The sequence below is a fragment of the Saccopteryx bilineata genome, chromosome 5 (genome assembly GCF_036850765.1).
Source record: "Saccopteryx bilineata isolate mSacBil1 chromosome 5, mSacBil1_pri_phased_curated, whole genome shotgun sequence".
NCBI classification, from domain to species: domain Eukaryota; kingdom Metazoa; phylum Chordata; class Mammalia; order Chiroptera; family Emballonuridae; genus Saccopteryx; species Saccopteryx bilineata.
This window is the reverse complement of record NC_089494.1, coordinates 58,902,322-58,921,849: the sequence shown is the minus strand read 5'-3', so window position 1 is coordinate 58,921,849 and position 19,528 is coordinate 58,902,322. Positions and strand designations below refer to the sequence as shown.

Below are 19,528 nucleotides of genomic sequence, written 5' to 3'. Positions count from 1 at the left end.
GGCCAAAGCTGGGAATGACTTGACAAGGTCATGAAGACACAATAAAAGGCAAAGCTGGGACTCAAATCCAGATGTTTTTAACTCCTGGGTTAATGTTCTTTTCTTCAACCATGCCATGAACCGAGCACTCTGTACCTGGGAGTAGTTGGCAGATCCACTGGGTTCCGACGGGACGTGCTGGGCTGGCTGAATTGGGAGGAATTCACCTGTCTCTTCATCTAGTTGTAACTGAGCAAAAAAGGCTTTCTCTTGCTCCTTCTGGAGTTGTTCTTGTCTTTCCTTTTCAAGTTTTTTCTGTTTTTCCAGCTCATGCTCCTTCCGTCGTTGACTGAAGTCAAATACTTCTCGACTTACCCCAAGATCTATATCTTGCCTCCAAAGTATGTCAATCAAGTCCATGTCCTATATTCAAAAAAGGAAGAAGACCATGGTTAAGATGGTTTTAAAATGGCAGATATCACAAAATTCATCTTATGCCATTGTTGCTGGGGGGTGTGGTGTGGTGAGGCAATTACAAACAAAATCTGAGTGGGAACAAAGATCCAATGTTCTGGAAGGGCACAGTTAATTCTACTTAATGAATCTATTCATTTAAAAAAAAAAACCAAAATAACCTACAAACACAGCCATCTATTATAATCATTTACTACTTGGATTATTAACTGGTGATGGTAGAAATCACAAAAGAGCAAAATTAACATGTTGCATGTTACAGTTTCTGAATTAAAAGAAATCCCACAATTGTTTAATGGAATATAAAAATTAGAGCAGGCACTCCAAGCTACTGGTTTATTATGATAACTGGCATTTGGAAAACATGATTGAATACACAGAATTTTTTTTCTAAACTTGCTCAGCAAATACCCAGTTTACAGAGGAGGAAAAAACCCCAAGTTAAATTGTCAGTCTAGCAGTTGTGAAATAGCACCATTCTTTGGGTCTTTCCTATATTGGCTTATCTTTTCCTCATTTCTTGCTCCTCAGCCTCTGTGACTCACTTATTAAAATTTCACCTTGACTTGAGTTTTATCACCTGAGGCATGGACAGATTGGTAAAGTCTTAGCTATTGGTAATCTTGTGACATGGGTGAAGTGAGGGGTTGCCTGTTGTTTACCAAAAAAGCTGGGAAAGAGATAGTGCCTACTGGGTTCACTCCTAAGAAATCATAAATAACTCTCTGAAAACAAAAACAAAACATGGCTCCCGAGAAGGTCAGACGCTATTAAGTTTTAAGATACTGAGACTCCTACAATGAGGGAATGGTGTTTTTATTTATATACAAGGTGCCACGCCTGTCCACATTTTCACAAACACAAAATTGTGTCAAAAGCAAATTTTCTGATTTATAACTTGTAGCATCAAATTTTGTATTTTAGTTCTGCTGATGGCTGGAAGCACCAGGCTGGCTCAGGATGTCTAGAGCTCTCCTAATGTCAGCCTTCCAAGGACAAAAATAACATGGTTGTTGCTTCAGTGAGCAGTCAAGCTATTTTTATCCATCAGAGAAGCAGGCCACTCAGCCTAGAGAGAGCACAGCTAGCTGGAGAGCAGAAGCCACCTCTATCTAGCCTTGATCAAAAGTTGGTGTTGGAAACTTAAATGCAATGAAATCCGGCTCAGAGGATTCATCATCATTCTAGTCTTGAACAGTGTAATATTTAGTATAAAGCACACCAGGGTAGGTATAGTTAAAGCAACACCTATAGCTCTTTAGAACTGGCTAGGATAAACCTGTGTTTAGACCGACATCTATTAAGGGCTTTCTATATGTCAGGCATTGTTCTAAGCACTCTGCATATACAAACATCCTTAAAACAACCATATAAGGGTAACATATATCTCTTATTTTATAAATAATAATGAGGTTTAGAGAGAAAGAAGACTACTACAAAGGAAGTAGCTGAACAGGAACAGGTATGCAGACAGCCTCAATCGTGGACTGACTGGTGCTTTTTAACCACTGGCCTGCACTAGAAATATAATAAAATCTGATCACTGGTCACTGGTTCCTAAAGTGGACAGCATATAAAATCAATCCACTGTCTCAGATACTTTGCCTTGATATCTTGGTGGTGTGAAGTGGCCAGGTTACAGAAGGTAGATTAAGCACATGTCACCTGGATCATTTTCCTGGCCACAAGCAACAAAATAAGCTACGTAGAAGCATTCACGGCTACCTTCTCAAGGGGGCTTCCATTAACATAAACCATGAGAATAATTCCAATTTTTAAATGATCTTATTTCCATTGTAAAAGTTTTTCTTGTTTGTGTTTTCACAGAGACAGAGTCAGAGAGAGGGATAGACAGGAACGGGGAGAGATGAGAAGCATCAATCATTAGTTTTTCATTGCGCGTTGCAACACCTTAGTTGTTCATTGATTGCTTTCTCGTATGTGCCTTGACCACGGGCCTTCAGCAGACCGAGTAGCCCCTTGCTCGAGCCAGCGACCCTGGGGTCAAACCAGATGAGCCTGCGCTCAAGCTGGTGACCTCGGGGTCTCGAATCTGGGTCCTTGGCATCCCAGGCCGACGCTCTATCCACTGCGTTACGGCCTGATCAGGCATCTTATTTCCATTTTAATGGGCATGTTTCCCCAAAGGTCATGTAAAGCACTGTTCCCCAACCTTTTTTGGGCCATGGACTGGTTTAATGTCAGAAAATATTTTCACGGACTGACCTTTAAAATGTATCACGTGACTGAGACAAGCGTCAAGAGTGAGTCTTAGACGGATGTAACAGAGGGAATCTGGTCATTTTTTAAAAATAAAACATTGTTCAGACTTAAATATAAATAAAACGGAAATAACGTAAGTTATTTATTCTTTCTCTGCGGACTGGTACCAAATGGCCCAGGTATAGAGAGCTGTGATTAGGTTGGGCCATATCTTGATGAATCTAACACAGCAGATTATCTTATCCAGACTGTTTTCCAAACTGGAGCTATCTGACCAAGGTATTTAAGGAGGTGGGTGTTCAGGATATTAACATCTACTAAATGAAAGGAATGCATGGTCTCACAATCTTGAACTCTAGTGTCTCTATATAAAATAGTACCTTTCCTACCCATCTCGAAAACTGATGCAGAATGTGAACTGAGCTATTCAGAAGATGAAAATAAAAGAGAAACCCAAATACTTGTCTCAGCACCCGGGGACCACTCTGACATATCCCTCCCTCACTTTCCCCGGACTGCCTACACCTGGGGCTTCTCTTTGTTAAGAAATTCCAGGATAAGAATCAGTACCCAGTTTTGACTTTTCCATAAAAGAACTGAAAGAGCACTGAAGCAATTTATGTTGGAAACAACTACTCCCAAACCTGACTACAAAGTATCACGAGAATGGTTGGAGGAAAATTTTGAATGTCATATACTCTAAAATCTGTGACAATCACACCAACTCTATTCTTTTTTTTTCTCCCTTTCCTCCCCACCAGATGAGATGTCTTGAGTGGGTTGGGATGGTTTAGCTATAATTTAATATAATTATTGCATCCTACCCCTAATTATACAGATGTTGGTGGATCAAATGAGCCATGCTGACGGTGGTGGGTCCTTCAACAGGTTATACGCGAGACCAATCTCCAGGCCACTGGATAATCAACTCCTGCACCTAACTGTAGTGGGAGCATGAAATAAAGCAATAAAGTTATCTTCCTCAGGGAAGGTCTGAAATTGACTATAAGGCATGTGCAATGTGTAATGTGTAAAAAAAAATAGATAACATACGCTTCTATTTATACCTTTATGTATACATACACACCCGTTCAAGTGCAAGTGAGTTTCTGACATAACTACCCTTCAATGCACAGCTCCAAACCAGTTCAATTTTTAAAACACAGAAAAGGACATCTTGATGAATCTTTATCAATGAACAGGAAAAACCATGAAGTATCATTTGGATAAGCTCTTGAGCACCAGTTCTCACTGATCTGAAACAACGGGGGACACCAGGGGGTAGAGGACCCCTAGAGCCCTAGCTTACTGTCTCCACCAAGAATGTCACCAAAAGATGTTTCAAGTGACATCTAACTGTTCTTAATGCAGGCGGGGCAGCCTTCATTGAGATCACATTGGGCCCAAACAGGTTTCAAAGTGTTCTCAGAGGTATCCTGTGTTTTTATTTTTAAATTTTTAAATTTTTAACAGAGAGAGAGTCAGAGAGAGGGATAGACAGGGACAGACAGACAGGAACGGAGAGAGATGAGAAGCACCAATCATCAGTTTTTCATTGCGACACCTTAGTTGCTCATTGATTGCTTTCTCATGTGCCTTGACTGTGGGCCTTCAGCAGACCGAGTGACCCCCTGCTCTAGCAAGCGACCTTGGGTCCAAGCTGGTGAGCCCTGCTAAAACCAGATGAGCCCGCGCTCAAGCCGGCGATGTCGGGGTCTCAAAACCTGGGTCCTCCACATCCCAGTTCAACACTCTATCCACTGTGCCACTGCCTGGTCTGTTTTTTTATTTTTATGTAATGCTTATTCTTGCTATAGAGGCTGCTAACTTTTTTTTCTGCCTTTTTTTTTTTTTTTTCCCTGAAGCTGGAAACGGGGAGGCAGTCAGACTCCTGCATACGACCAACCGGGATCCACCCGACATGCCCACCAGGGGGTGATGCTCTGCCCATCCGGGGCGTTGTTCTGCTGCAACCAGAGCCATTCTAGCGCCTGAGAAGGAGGCCACAGAGCCATCCTCAGCACCTGGGCCAACTTTTGCTCCAATGGAGCCTTGGCTGCGGGAGGGGAAGAGAGAGACAGAGAGGAAGGAGAGGGGGAGGGGTGGAGAAGCAGATGGGCGCTTCTCCTGTGTGCCCTGGCCGGGAATTGAACCGGGGACTCCTGCTGCATGCCAGGCTGACACTCTACCACTGAGCCAACCGGCCAGGGCCTTTTTTTTTTTTTTTTTTTTTTTTTAGCGAGAGAGACAGAGACAGATGGGGACAGATAGATAGAACGGGAGACAGATGAGAAGCATCAATTCTTTGTTGCGGCACCTTAACTGTTCATTGATTGCTTTAGCATATGTGCCTTGATCTGACAGGGCAGGGGCCTACAACTGAGCCAGTAACCCCTTGCTTAATTAAGGTAGTGAGCCTACACTCAAGCCAGCGACCTCAGGTGTTTGAACCTGGGTCCTCTGTATCCCAGGCCAATGCTCTATCCAATGTGACTGCCTGGTCAGGCCTTATTTATTTATTTATTTATTTATGTATTTATTTATAAGAAAAAACTCAGTCACTTGATCAAATTTAGTGGCAGCAATAATGGGGTTCTTGCCATGGCCTTAGTATGTCATAGTCTGTTACTCAGATTTTTCACCGAAATTTCAGAAGAAAACGCCTGCAGGGATTTGGTACTATGTGAAACACTCAAAGGTTTATGTTGAAAATGAGAGGTTTGCCCTGACTGGATTGGTTAGAGCTTCATCCTGAAGTGCAGTGGTTGTCGATTTGATCCCTGGTCAGGGCACATACAGGAACAGATGTATGTTCCTGTCTCTCTCTAAAAATCAATAAACTAAAAAAGGAAAAAAAATGAGAAGTCTGTCCACCCAGGACTCGGTGCTGGGGAGCCCCACAGGCTCAGGACTGTCATTCTGCACTAACCTCACAGTGACCGTTTCCTGTAAGGAGCCCTGTGACTGGGCACATGACTTCTTCCACAGATGACCCATCCCTGTAAAGCTGAGCCCCATCTAAGAGGAAACAGCCTGGGTGGAGCCCGTAACAACATGACACTGGCCAGTGGGGAAGGGAAGTGCCTAAGGAAGAACTAAAACTGCCCTTCTGCACACAGATCCCCAGCACTGGGGAAGTGCAGCCGCCTGATCCCCTCGGAGTCCCAACGGGGAAAGCCGCCATGCAAAATGGCGGGTAAGAAGGGTTTGGGGGAAGAGGGAAAATGGGGTGGTTTGTACAGCATCCCAACAGGTATGCCCTTAAGATATGAAAGCTGCCTGGCCTGTGGTGGTGCAGTGAACAGAGCATGGACCTGGAACAGAGGCAGCAGGTTTGAAACCCCAGGCTGCCTGGACGAGGCACAAAGGACAAGCAATCAATGAACAAAAGTGAAGCAACTCTGAGTTGATATTTCTCGCTCCGCCCACTGTAAAGTCAATAAATCTAAAAAAAAAAAAAAAATTAAATGTAAAAGGTTTCCAGGGCAAGGCAGGCGCAGCTGTGAGCCTTCACATGCCACAGGGAGCAAACGCCACAGACACTTGCTATCTTTTTTTGTGGTTGTTGTCCTTCAGTGATTCCTGACTGTGCTCCAAATTATGTTACTAGCTTGGCTTAGACAAAAGACAATTTAATAAGAAACATAAATGTTCAACAATTCACATTAAATCACCATCTGGCCCAACGAAAATATTCATACTTAAAATGTATATATCATCCTTTGCCATCTGGGTAATCTGTTACATGTTTAATGGGAAATGTGAAGATGTACAGTTAACTCATACCACTTTAAAATGAATATTTTTGTTCTAAGATAACAAATTAGGCCCTAAACACAGAATACCAGATTAAATGTTTTTTTGCAAGCCGATTTTAATGTCTTGAACAAACAAGCACTTATCATACTCGGAAGAGCCAAGGAAAAAGAAAAAAAAAGAAAAAATCATAAAAGATAAAAAGTAAAAATACCAGAAAGGATATCACAATCTTCTAAATTAAAGCAATTCAGTAAACTGAGGCTTTGGAAAAGCATTTGAAATGAAAAATTAAATGGTTACTATCACCCATTCTAATGTGTAAATGAGACCTGTACCCTCCCTCACACCCTCTCCTCCCTCCTTCTCCCATCCTCTGTTTTGTCTGAAAAATGACAGTAAGGTGGTGGGAGGTTTTCTTCTAGAAGTACATTTCACCAATAAACTGCTAAAAAAATAATAAACTGCTAAAAAAAATAAACTTCAGGTTACTGACTTTGTAAGCAAAAAATAAAAACTGATGCATACCTCCAATTTTATAACATAAAGGTTAAGACAGTATCTTAGGTTATTCCTTCTTAAAAATCATGTATTTTCTTTATTATTATTTTTTTTTTTTTATACAGGGACAGAGATAGAGTCAGAGAGAGGGACAGATAGGGACAGACAGACAGGAACGAGAGAGATGAGAAGCATCAATCATCAGTTTTTTGTTTTGACACCTTAGTTGTTCATTGATTGCTTTCTCATATGTGCCCTGACCACGGGCCTTCCGCAGACCAAGTAACCCCTTGTTCGAGCCAGCGACCATGGGTCCAAGCTGGTGAGCTTTTGCTCAAACCAGATGAGCCCGCACTCAAGCTGGCGACCTCGGGGTCTCGAACCTGGGTCCTCCGCATCCCAGCCCGATGCTCTATCCACTGCGCCAATGCCTGGTCAGGCAAAAAATCATGTATTTTCATTAAGAAAATAATACTAAATCAAAGTTTATTCCTCTGAAATCTCATCATCTAAATATTAATTGCTAATATTCTGGGTCTAAGTTACACCTGGTAATGTTTTTCTTCCACACATTTCAGTCTTTATATTGTGCCCAGGTGGTTATATTATTTACCTAAAAGCAAAATCTGATTTAATATTTTTTCCATAAAAGCTGCTCAAAAGCAAAACCAGATGGAACATGAATCACATCCTACCGTGTTAGAATATAAACCAAATAAAGATCTATGGACTACAAAAACAACTGGTGGTGTGCCTGAATTTTGAAGAATTGATAAAATGAAAGAGATCTTGATTTGCAAGGTTCTTCTTTGCAGTTACAATCCTTACTAAATAAAATAAAATGACTCCAAGCAAATCTGTTTTTGCATTGCACATTATTTACTACAGCCAAGATTTGGAAGTAGCTCTAATGTCCATCAATAGATGAGTGGATAAAAAGCTGTGGTATATTTACACAATGGAACACTACAAGGCTTTAAAAAAGTAGGAAATCTTAGCTTTTCCAACAGCATGGATGGACCTGGAGAGCATTGTGTTAAGTGAAATAAGCCAGTTAGAGAAAGACAAGCACCATATGATTTCACTCATGTACAATCTAATGAACAAATGAATTAAGGAACAAAAGAGAGAAAGATTCAGACACAGAGAGCAGGCTGACTGACAGCTGTCAAGGTAGGGGTTGGAGGCTGGGTGAGGGGTGTTGAGGGATTGAGCAAAAAAGGACAAAAAAAAATCTTGCTCATGTCCACGATGTTTCATAAATCTATCTACTGGTTTACTTTTCTTTGCTTCTCTCCCACTGCAATACACAACACAATGTCAACTGTTTTAACTGAGAATTCTAGGGAAGACAAATGACAGGTTATTCTTTATAGTGTTACCACATTCAAGTACTTTTGGTTCCACTGGGCTGATTTGCCAACTTTTGCATATATTGCTACAGTAATTGTGAAGTAGGTAATTAAAAACAAAGAAATCACCCCCCACCCACACACCACCAAATACAGAATCACAAAATGTTACGGAGGGAACATTTGTCTCTCTTTTGTTCCTTCCAGCCATCTAGGCCAGATATAAATGTCACCGGGTTCACTTCTGTGTAATTACAGCTTCGTGTTAAAAAATAACTTACCTAGTAACTAGTTATATATGTCAATAGAGACTCCAAATGGTAGTAAGTTACCAGTAATCAAAATTTTCCTTCTAGAGAAATTTCACTAAGGATTTATAGTTCTTCTCTCATCTTCCTCTGGTGATTTTTAACATTATAAAAATTCTCAAATACACATCAAATACACACCAAGAGACAAATTATTCAACAAGTGAGTCTCCCAGATCATGTATTTGCTATTCCTTGGTTGTAGAAACATCCTTCTGCCTTTTGTTTTTCAATGGGAAAGTAGTTTCCTCAGTCTGACACGCTATTACTCTGTACACAGTTTCACGGGCTGCTTCCTGTTCACAAGCAAGTTTCCTAGCAATGACTCAGAGTCTAAGCAATGTGATACCGCCAAGTTTACTGGAACTCACCCATACCCATTACTCTTGTCTGCAAACTGCAACGTATGATGAAAAGATAAGGCAAGACTGGATGGACACTTGAGTTATTTTCTAAAGAGACACACAAGTATTGGGGCAAAAAGAAATCAGAAAGTTACTTTCCAAAATAGTAGGTTGATCCCACCTGCTACCAAAAGTGCATGGATCTGACTTTTCCATGAGAAGTTTCACACCAGGATCTCAAATGAGCAATGATTTTCAACCTTTTCCATCTCATGGCACACATAAACTAATTATTAAAATTCTGCGCACATCAAAAAATATTTTTTGCCGATCTTACCAAAAAATAGGTATAATTTTGATTCACCCACACTACTGTTGTGTTGGCTGCTGTGTCATTTTTTTTTTTTTTAAAGATTTTATTTATTCATTATAGAGAGGAGAGAGAGAGAGAGAGAAGGGGGGAGGATCAGGAAGCATCAACTCCCATATGTGCCTTGACCAGGCAAGCCCAGGGTTTTGAACGGGCAACCTCAGCGTTTCCAGGTTGATGCTTTATCCACTGCGCCACCACAGGTCAGGCTGTGTCATTTTTTTTATTTGACAATCTAAGTGAAAAAAGTCAGTGCCCCTGACTAAATAATTAAGTATTACATGTTTGGGTTTTTTTGTTTTTTTTTTCCTTAAGTGAGAAGCAGGAAAGCAGAGAGACAGACTCCCACATATGCCCCAACCAAGATCCACCCGGCAAACCCTCTACAGGGCGATGTTCTGCCCATCTGGGGCAGTGCTCCGTTGGTCCATAACCAAGCCGTTTTAGCACCTGAGGCCAGGCCATGGAGCCATCCTCAGTGCCCAGGCCAACTTGCTCCAAGGGATCCGTGGCTGAGGGAGGGAAAGAAGAAAGAGAGAGAGAGAGAGAGAGAGAGAGAGAGAGAGAGAGAGAAGGAAGAGAGGGAAGGGTAGAAAAGCAGATGGTTGCTTCTCCTATGTGCCTTGACTGGGAATCGAACCAGAACATCCGCATACCAGGCTGATGCTCTACCAATGAGCCAACCAGCCAGGGCAGGTATTGCATGTTCTAAAAATTCTTGCAGGCACACCAGTTAAAAATCACTGCAATAAAGTTATTTCTTGATGGTTTGCATCTACCATAGCAGGATGCTGCAAGCTAGACCTCAAGGGATCTATGTAAGGGTTATCACCACTTTGCCAAGAAAATGGCATGGTTTGATAAGCCAATTTTAGAACACATTTTCTAATCTCTTCCCTACTTTTGAACAGGCTATACATGTATTCAGTTCTGGATGCTGTCCTCCACATATGAAAGGAACATCTCATTTTTGTGAGTAGGCTTTCCATTACTATAGAATGATTCTTCAGAGAAATACATACACACACACACACAAGCACGCTAGCATTATTAGCATCAGAACCTTCTGGAGCACTGGATCTAATTCCCTAACCTACTTTACCTTTTGTGAACTGAAATTAAGTGGGTGTGGACTAACAAGGTGGCTCAGATCTCCACCATGCAGTCAAACAGCCCTGCCTGCCCATCCTTGTGTGCCCTCCTCCTACAGGACATCCCCGTGAGGGCGGCAGTACCCCAGCAAGCCCAAACACTTCTGAACTCCGAGGTGTAAAGTTGGTCCTGCATTTGTAAAAAGCAATTATTTATTTCAATCTTAAAGCTCTTTTTTCAGATTTAACTGCCAATAATTAGCTTTAAAAAGTAAGAAACAGGCCTGACCAGGCAGTGGCGCAGTGGGTAGAGCGTCGGACTGGGATGCGGAAGGACCCAGGTTTGAGACCTCGAGGTCGCCAGCTTGAGCGCGGGCTCATCTGGTTTGAGCAAAAGCTCACCAGCTTGAGCCCAAGGTCGCTGGCTCGAGCAAGGGGTCATTCAGTCTGCTGAAGGCCCGCGGTCAAGGCATATAATGAGAAAGCAATCAATGAACAACTAAGGCCTCGCAACGAAAAACTGATGATTGATGCTTCTCATCTCTCTTCGTTCCTGTCTGTCTGTCCCTATCTATCCCTCTCTCTGACTCTCTGTTCCTGTTAAAAAAAAAAAAAGTAAGAAACAGGACAGTCATCCAGACTTGGGAGCCAAGTAAATACTATATGCTGTTTGTGGCTCTAACCAAAGACTTCTGTGCCCATGGTGGTATTGAACACTAGTGGTAAGGATGATTTTTGGAAGTGTATATTATATATTGTGGCAGAGAGTCTATTTAAAAAACTTAGCTTCTTTTTTTTAAGTTGTAGGTCCTGTTAAAATATATTCTAGGGGGATCTGTTTAATTTTCTTAGTGTAAACTTTTTAAAGTATGAGTTATTTATTGAACCAGAATGGTGGTAGTTACAGTAAAGATAGTGGTCAAGATCAGTAATATTAGTGCACATACTACCCTAATTGGATCATTAATCCACCTGCCCACCTAATACATATATAGAACTCACCTCTCAGATGCCAGGGACTGTGCTACGTGCCGGGGACACAGAGACAAAGAACAGTCTCTGGCCTGGCCTGTGGTGGTGCAGTGGATACTGCGAGGACCTGGAGCACTGAGGTCGCTGGTTCGAAGCCCTGGTCTTACCTGGTCAAGGCACATACGACAAGCAATCAATGAACAACTAAAGTGAAGCAAACAAGAATTGAGACTTCTTGTTCCTGCCACCCCCTCTGTAAAATCAATAAAGAAAATCTTAAAATATATATATATAGTCTCTGATCTTAGTTTTGAGATGTGCTAAGAAACTGTAGGAGCTAACGCATTACTAAACTGTACAGAAAAGACCTCACACAGGAGTGACAGCTGACATAAAGTATACCAGCCACAACCATATGAGCATCCTACCCAGTGCACCAAGAGATAAACCAGTGCAAGCATATGTCTAACAGCAAAGGAGGTGCCAGAGGTGGCGAGAACACACACACCGAGTGCATCTCTGCTCTACGCACCCTCGGTCTCCTTTCCTAGCAGGGGCAAGGTTTCCCCCACAGAAGCTCAGACTTCCAGGGCAAGGAAAGTTCTCAAACTCAAGGAGACTTCCTCTTCACATTTGAACTTTTCGGTCAATATGACTCATCTCAACCAAGATGGGAATTACTGCTAATGCCACACTGTCACGAAATGCTGCAACTGGAAGGGACCATAGGATTCACACACACAGCCCCTTGCATTTCGCAAATAGGGAAACGGGTCTAGAGGGTGAAATGACATGCCCCAAGGTCATTTCAAAACTACCTTTGGTCTACTTTTTGACTTTTACAAACTCTTGCCAAGTTATTTGGCAGAGGGGGGAAGATATGTTTTTCCTTCACTTTAATTTTTTTTTTTAATTTTTATTTATTCATTTTAGAGAGGAGAGGGACAGAGAGACAGAGACAGAGAGAGAGAAGGAGGAGGAGCTGGAAGCATCAACTCCCATATGTGCCTTGACCAGGCAAGCCCAGGGTTTCGAACCGGCGACCTCAGCATTTCCAGGTCGACGCTTTATCCACTGCGCCACCACAGGTCAGGCTACTTTAATTTTTGAATGAGCATTTCTTGCTCCAGCTTGCCATTGCCAGCCTCCAAGTCCCTAACAGCTTCTATTACAGCTGGTGCCGACATGGTTCACAGCAGTGTTTATGGGCAGTATCTCATTTGAGCCTCACTGCAACAGCACGAAGGAAGGTGCTTTATTTTCATTTATGGATGAACCCATTTAGGCTTTGGGCACTGAGCAACCATACCCCAAATCACATGTCCAGAACCCAGCAGAGCCAGGACTCCAACTCAACTGCTTCTAGCCTGCCAGGCTCTTCCCACGCCATGGTGCTGCTCCTTGTCATTCACACAACAGGACAAGGTTGGAAACTGCTTGAGCCTCAGTACCCTCTCCCCAGGCAGGACATCAAGAAGGCAGCCCTCTTGACACTCAGACCTGCCTTCTCTGAAGACTCATGGGTAAATCAGGTCAATGTAACTGCACAAGGAGAGCTTAGCATTTAAATCAATCCTTCTATAAAGTCAGTATTTTATACTTTACATGTCTTTTCTCTTTTTTTGTCTTTAAATTTTTCCATTGATTTGAGAAGGGTTAGGGGAGAGAGAGAAAGAGAGAGAAGCAGCAACTTGTTCCACTTGGTTGTTCCATTTAGTTGTGCACTCATTGGTTGCTTTTCATACACGCCCTGCTGACCAGGGGTCAAACTCACACCCTTGGCGCATGAGGAGGACTCTCTATCCACTGAGCCACTGGGCCAGGGCCGAAACTGTACATATGTGTTTTATCTGAGCTTTCTTAAGATGATTTAACTCAAGTGTAAACTCCTATGATTTTTGTAAATAGATAATACATGTATATGATACAAAATTACAAAGTAATTTCTCAGTTACCTTCCCCCATGGCAGCCACTGGCATCAGTTTTTTGTGTTTTCTTAGGAAGATATTCTAACAAATACACAGATACTCAGAAAGTAGCACCTCATCAAAGTGTTCCACTTATTCAGCCTTATTTAATATATTTTAGAGATTGTTCTACATCAGCATAGAGTTGTCCTATTATTTTTAATAGGCTGAGTGGTATTTCACTATAGAGATATACTATAATATTATTTCCTAATTATGTAATCAGTCCCTTGTTGGGCTTTTAAGTTAGTTTGAATCTTTTGCTGATACAAATAATACTATAATGAGTATCCTGTACATAAATCATTTCATAAATGTGTGAGGATATCTGTAGGATAAATCCACAGAAGTGGAATTATTGGGTCAAAACATGTGTATTGAAATTACGCTAGGTGCTGCCAAATGGTTCTATACAGAGGTTGCATCTTCTACACTCCCACCAGCCATGTGTGGGCGCCCGTTTCCCTGCTCTTTTCCCAGCTTAGGTGTCCTTCACACCTAGCACCATATTGACACACGGTACCCACTTACTAAATGTATGTTAACTGTTCGTACAAGATCTCCTATGTTAATTCCAGAATCATTTCACAGTCAGCCCTTCCCACTATCTTTTAACAATAAAATTGAGCCTAACAAAGAGAACAAACTTCACATACAGAAATGTCGGTTGGCCACCAGTCAATGCCCAGCCAAGCTAAGCTTGGTTGGTGCCTCTGGAGCTGGCAGAACAGTGGCAGGGACAAGAAACGTAGAGGCCGTGGTACACACAGATAAGACAGAGGTTGGGCAAAGTGTCAGTAGGTGAAACACTCTGTCATTAACAGGCAAAATCAGAAACCTCAGCTCTTCTAAAAGATACCGTAAACTTCAAAGAAAAAGCAAGTCCAACCAGGCTGACCCATTTATCAACTCCTTAAAGAGGCACTCTTTCTAGGGATGTGTCTCTCAGAACAGATGTTTGTTGGCCATTAGGTTACATTTATAATACAGAACTAACTAAGGAGAGCTGACAGTGATCTTGGAGATCATAGTCCAATCCCCAGGTTTAGAAATAAGGATCTTGAGATCCAGAGATGCTAAATGGTTAACCAGTCCTAGGTCTCATCTGACTGAGCAGAACTCAGGAGGGGTCATCTGGTCAACCCAATACAAATTAGATTTTAAACTAAACTTTCCAATTATGATTCCTATTACTTAAAAATTCATTAATTATTAGGAATTACTTTGAGATCTTAAAAAAAACAAAACTGCTGCATAGGATTCAATTACAGCCAAATTAATGGCCTATGAAACTCTGATGTGCACTTTTCTATAAATACCTTTCCTTCCCCCACCCACAGGCTCAATATAATCTAACTGAGAGCCCCCCAGTTCCAACCTCTCCAGGTAGATCATCTCTGCTACTAAGAGCAAAAGTAGCTCAAACTTAATGTGGAGCTCTGAGAACTCCCAAGTCATGTGATCAAGGCTATGGACCCACTAAGTGCACATTCCAAAATGACTCATCCACAGGTTCACTAAGACCAAGTGCAACTCAAGACACAGTTCTACATCTACTTGGAGAAAGAAAGCCCTTGGAGAGAGCAGCCCTTACTTATATTTGTAGTGCTTTCAGAGCACAAAATGCTTATACTGCATCATGATGTGGCATTTGTGGCAGAAGCAGCCTTCCTCTGTATCTGATGGACAAACCCATAAATCAGATCACCATTTAGTAAGTCGTAACGTCTCCTTTTCATTCTCTACTCCTCAAAATATAAGCATCTCATTTGCTGTGAGGGTGTTCACTATAGTTATTAGTGGCTATTTCCTTTAAATCAGTTTTGCTATACTCCTAAGAAAACAATACCATGAAACAGGCCTAAACTTTTACCAAATGTTCTCAGACAACCTCACTGGATAATAAACACATGAAGTCAAGCTCTTAGTCTTCTCAAGAACAAAAACTTTGGGTCTGTCTGCTTTAAAATCTCTGGTTTAAGAGAAAAGGACTTAAGTTAAAATCTGAAAGCCAGCTGTATGGAGTTTTCCAAAGTAAATGCTCACACCAAGCGTGGGAATGATTTTTACCTTATCACTACTCCCCATGAAAGTATCACTATATTGCCCAACTGAAACACACGTCAAACACATAATTGATCATGCTGTCCACTGGTAGGCATAGCACAAAAAGTTCTTTTTACTTACTGTTCAAAATAATTTATTTCCTTTAGTCTGGATCTGGTGGGGATTTTAGGTCTTGGCAGCCCTGGTGCCCACCATGTTTCCAATGCCCAGGAAAGCCGGGACACAGAGCAAAAGGCCATAGGGGTCACCAGGTCCCAGCTCCCAGCTGACATTAGTTCTGCCCCTTATGGTAACAGTTAGCATTGGTTTGTTTGGTTTTTTGTGTTTTTTTTTTTAACTTTTAGTACTTTTTTTATTTATTCATTTTAGAGAGGAGGAAAGAGAGAGAGAGAGAGAGAGAGAGGAGGAAGAGGAGCAGGAAGTATCAACTCCATATGTGCCTCGACCAGACAAGTGCAGGGTTTTGAACTAGCGACCTCAGCATTCCAGGTCGACGCTTTATCCACTGCACCACCAAAGGCCAGCACTGGTTTTTCATCTGCCAAAGGATAGAGTTGGGTTAGGTGACCCTAAGATCCATTTTTTCTAAATACCTCTGATTCTTTGCAGTCCAAAATACAAGACTGAAAAATAATTCTGAATTTTAAAACAGGTTAATTTCAGCTCCCTGTAACAGATGCTCTAAAGCAGCACTGTCCAATAGACAGGTAATACAAGCCACACAAGTAATGTGAAAAGTTTTAGGCCCTTGCTGGGTGGCTCAATGGATAAAGTGCCATTTTTTTGCGCTGAGGTCGTGGGTTTGATCCCCAGTCAGGGCGTGTACGAGAAGCAACCAATGAATACACAACTAAATGGAACTAAGTGGAACAATGAGTTGATGCTTCTCGTTCAATCAATGGAAAATTAAAAAAAGAAAAACCAAAACTTTAGGAGCCTAACTACAATAATCCAAGTGAATTTAATATTAACAACATATTGAACTCAATGTATCAAAATTTTAACATGTAACCAAAATTTAAATTCATTAATGATATTAATAGATGTGAACACATTCAACATATACTATAACAAATCTCACCCGACATGATCATGAAATGTAGTCCTACCAAAGGTTATATTTAACAAAAAAATCTTATACTGCTGTTTTAACATTTAAACCAAAACTCATTATTAGGAAAAAAAAATCAGTTCTTCAGTGCACTAGCCCCATTTCAAACACTCAAAAGTGACAAGTAGTGACGACGTCGTTGGACAGTCAGCTCTGTAAAGGCCTATGGAGTGAGCCCTCCACATTCCTTAGACGGGAATCTAATGAACCAGACTCATCAAGTGTTTTGTAAACTACTGTACTTCCTGAGGAAACACTGGGAACACAAACTCTTCTAAAGTACACTAGGTAGTATTTATACTTTTAGCAATTACCTGTAAAAAGCTACCTCAATGATCCGAAAGTGCTAGTATGAAAATGAATTACTAAAAGGGCTCAAAATGACTAAATGGATCATCTTGACATTATTCAGCAAAGCTGTGCTCCAGATGCCACAGGATCACCATGATTACTGCAAAGGTCATCTGATGAATGGTTAGAAGCAGGCGGCCTCAGGTGGTGGGAAAGTGTTACCCGTTCTAACTAAGCCTATGAATAATCCTGAGTTTGAAAATGATATTTCAACCACTTTCAGATGTACACATTTGAAAATGCACAGTACCCACTCTTGTTGCCAAATGCCCAGCAGCAATTGAGACCTCTTAAAAAAGAAATTATAATTACTGTATTGTCATATTACTACAGTCTCTTTAAATCAGTATAGCAGTCTTTTTTTTCCTTAATGTAAATCTTTTCAATTAACCCACTAAATAAATATGTAAGAACAAGGGTTACCTGATAAGCCTTCACATTAAGATTTGGGAATGAAAGATCACAGTGTCAGTATTTTCAGTTCATATTAAGACAGGAATGGCACCATCTAATAATAACAGCCACCACATAATGTGCAGTTTCTATATGCTCCACACTATCCTGGGCACTCGTATTCACTATCTGTTTATGCTCACGTGAATCTGCGAGGTGGGCAGTAGTATTATCATTATCCTTTTGGAGCAAGAAAACCAAAGCACAGAGAGGTTAAGTAATTTGGCTTGAAGACCTCTATCTAATAAATGGTGACAATGAGCTTCAACCCAGGTTTATATTACAGAAGCACTCAAATAACACAGGCTCTTACTTCAGAATAACCTAGGCCTCGTTAACGGAGGCTGCTCAAAGAACACTCGCTGGCATGGGCAGACCTGCAGGGTGCCAGCTGGGGCTCTGGGCTCACCAGCAGTATGGTGGGCTCTGGTCTACCTCCGAACCTCCCTGTGCTGCTCCTATTAGGGAACAACCAAACAGAATACCCATCCTCACAGAACTGTTTCCATATGAAAAAAACAGTATATGAATACCCCTTAGAAATATAGGACAGCTCACAGATGAGGTATTAATACTAAGCTCAACTCCTAAACTGATGTCAAAGGAACACAAAAAGCATCTAATTTTTAGGCTTCTGAGTCCAACCACTATACAAAAAAAGTGAGGCCCTAACTTGTTTATGTATCATACATCTGCATTGCAACAACAGAGGGTGCTGCCTGACCAGGTGGTGGTGCAGTGGATAGAGCATCGGACTGAGATGTGGAGGACCCAGGTTCGAGACCCAGAGGTGGCTAGCTTGAACGCAGGCTCATCTGGTTTGAGCAAGGCTCACCTGCTTGAGCCCAAGGTCACTGGCTCGAGTTAAGGGGTCACTCGGTCTGCTGTAGCCCCCTGGTCAAGCCACATATGAGAAATCAATGAACAACTAGGGAGCCGCAACGAAGAATTGATGTTTCTCATCTCTCTCCCTTCCTGTCTGTCTGTCCCTATCTGACTTACTCTGTTTCACACACACACACACACCAAAAGAACAGAGGGTGGTAAATGTGAAAGGTTTTCAGCTGTGTCATCTCTCAGAGGGACCTTTTAGAAGGCTCTCTTCCTTCACCAGTCTGCCTTTTTTTTTTAAAAGACCAGTTACTTTGGGGTAGTGATTACTAAAGAAATATTTGCCTTTAAAGACTACAAGAAGGGGGTGGGCTTTGGAAGACTAGGCCACAGGGGTCAGCTCATTCATGTTTGGGTTTAGCCTTCCACTAACACACTTCCATGCCCCAAACTCTTTCTGTTTGTACAACTTGCCTACAGACACTGCTCTGTTTCTAAGCCCAGAACCCCAGAATAAGAAATTCTGCCACAAGTGAACAAGTGTTTCTGGGAAGGAGTTTTGTGAGGTAGCTTATCGATCCACGTAAGTGCAGGGGATCCAGCGCATAGGCCGGAGTGTCCCATATAGGACTGGGCAGCGTGTGGCCCTCTGCTGTCAAGCGCACACGTTAAGGCCTTGTTATGGATTGTTTTTCTGTCTCAGGAAGCTTCAGTCGCCGCAACAATCAGGCCCTCACACATGACCAAGGACATGCATAGGGAAGACCACAGGAGAGTGAGAAGTTTATTCTTTTCTTAGTTTAGGAATGCTGTGATGTAGATATCAACCACATCTTAAAAAGGATGAAATGGAGCCACATCCCACTATAAACTCTATCAACTTACCCTCTGGGGGCCTGAGTTCTCTGCCTATAAAACAGGGATAATGCTCCTTACCTCACAGGGCAGAACAAGGAGTGCACAAGACAAAACCACTTTGTTAAGAGTACTTAGCACTTCCCCAGCCTTGGGAAGAGCCTGAGGGATGGCTGCTGCCGTCACCCACACTGTCACATGCCACTTCTGTTTGCTCTGGACTCACAAGCAAAGCCCATGGAGGAGAAAGAGAAGATATTGGCTTTTTTTTTCTTTTCTTGAGTGAATACTGCCAAGCGTTGGGACTGGAAGTCAAGGATGAGACTGTTAGCGGTGATTCAAGAGAGTAAGAGTAAATCAATCTTAGAAAAGGACAGAGAGAAATTCCCCGTGCCTTGAAGAAAACATTCATCCTTACAACAAAACGGCAGCTTCTGGCTCATCTTCTCTCCTGTCATCCATGGAATTAATACGCTGGAGGGCGGGTTTCTGGTTAAACACCAGAAGAGCCGAAATGCAAAC

At 41.9% G+C, this 19,528-nt stretch overlaps 1 protein-coding gene across 6 annotated transcripts in view; it reads right to left on the bottom strand.

The window, feature by feature from the left end:
- NFE2L2 (NFE2 like bZIP transcription factor 2) overlaps window positions 1-19,528 on the bottom strand; it is a 35,121-nt gene that overhangs the window by 3,527 nt on the left and 12,066 nt on the right. For 3 of the 6 annotated variants that reach the window (XM_066279451.1, XM_066279446.1, XM_066279447.1), the window contains exon 2: window positions 136-402. In XM_066279451.1, the coding sequence (XP_066135548.1) occupies window positions 136-399 (264 nt within the window). In that variant the 5' untranslated portion in view covers window positions 400-402. Of the gene's footprint in view, window positions 1-135; window positions 403-3,500; window positions 3,618-11,400; window positions 11,538-19,528 lie in introns of all 6 variants that reach the window. The other 3 variants (XM_066279449.1, XM_066279450.1, XM_066279448.1) reach the window with 3 other exon arrangements.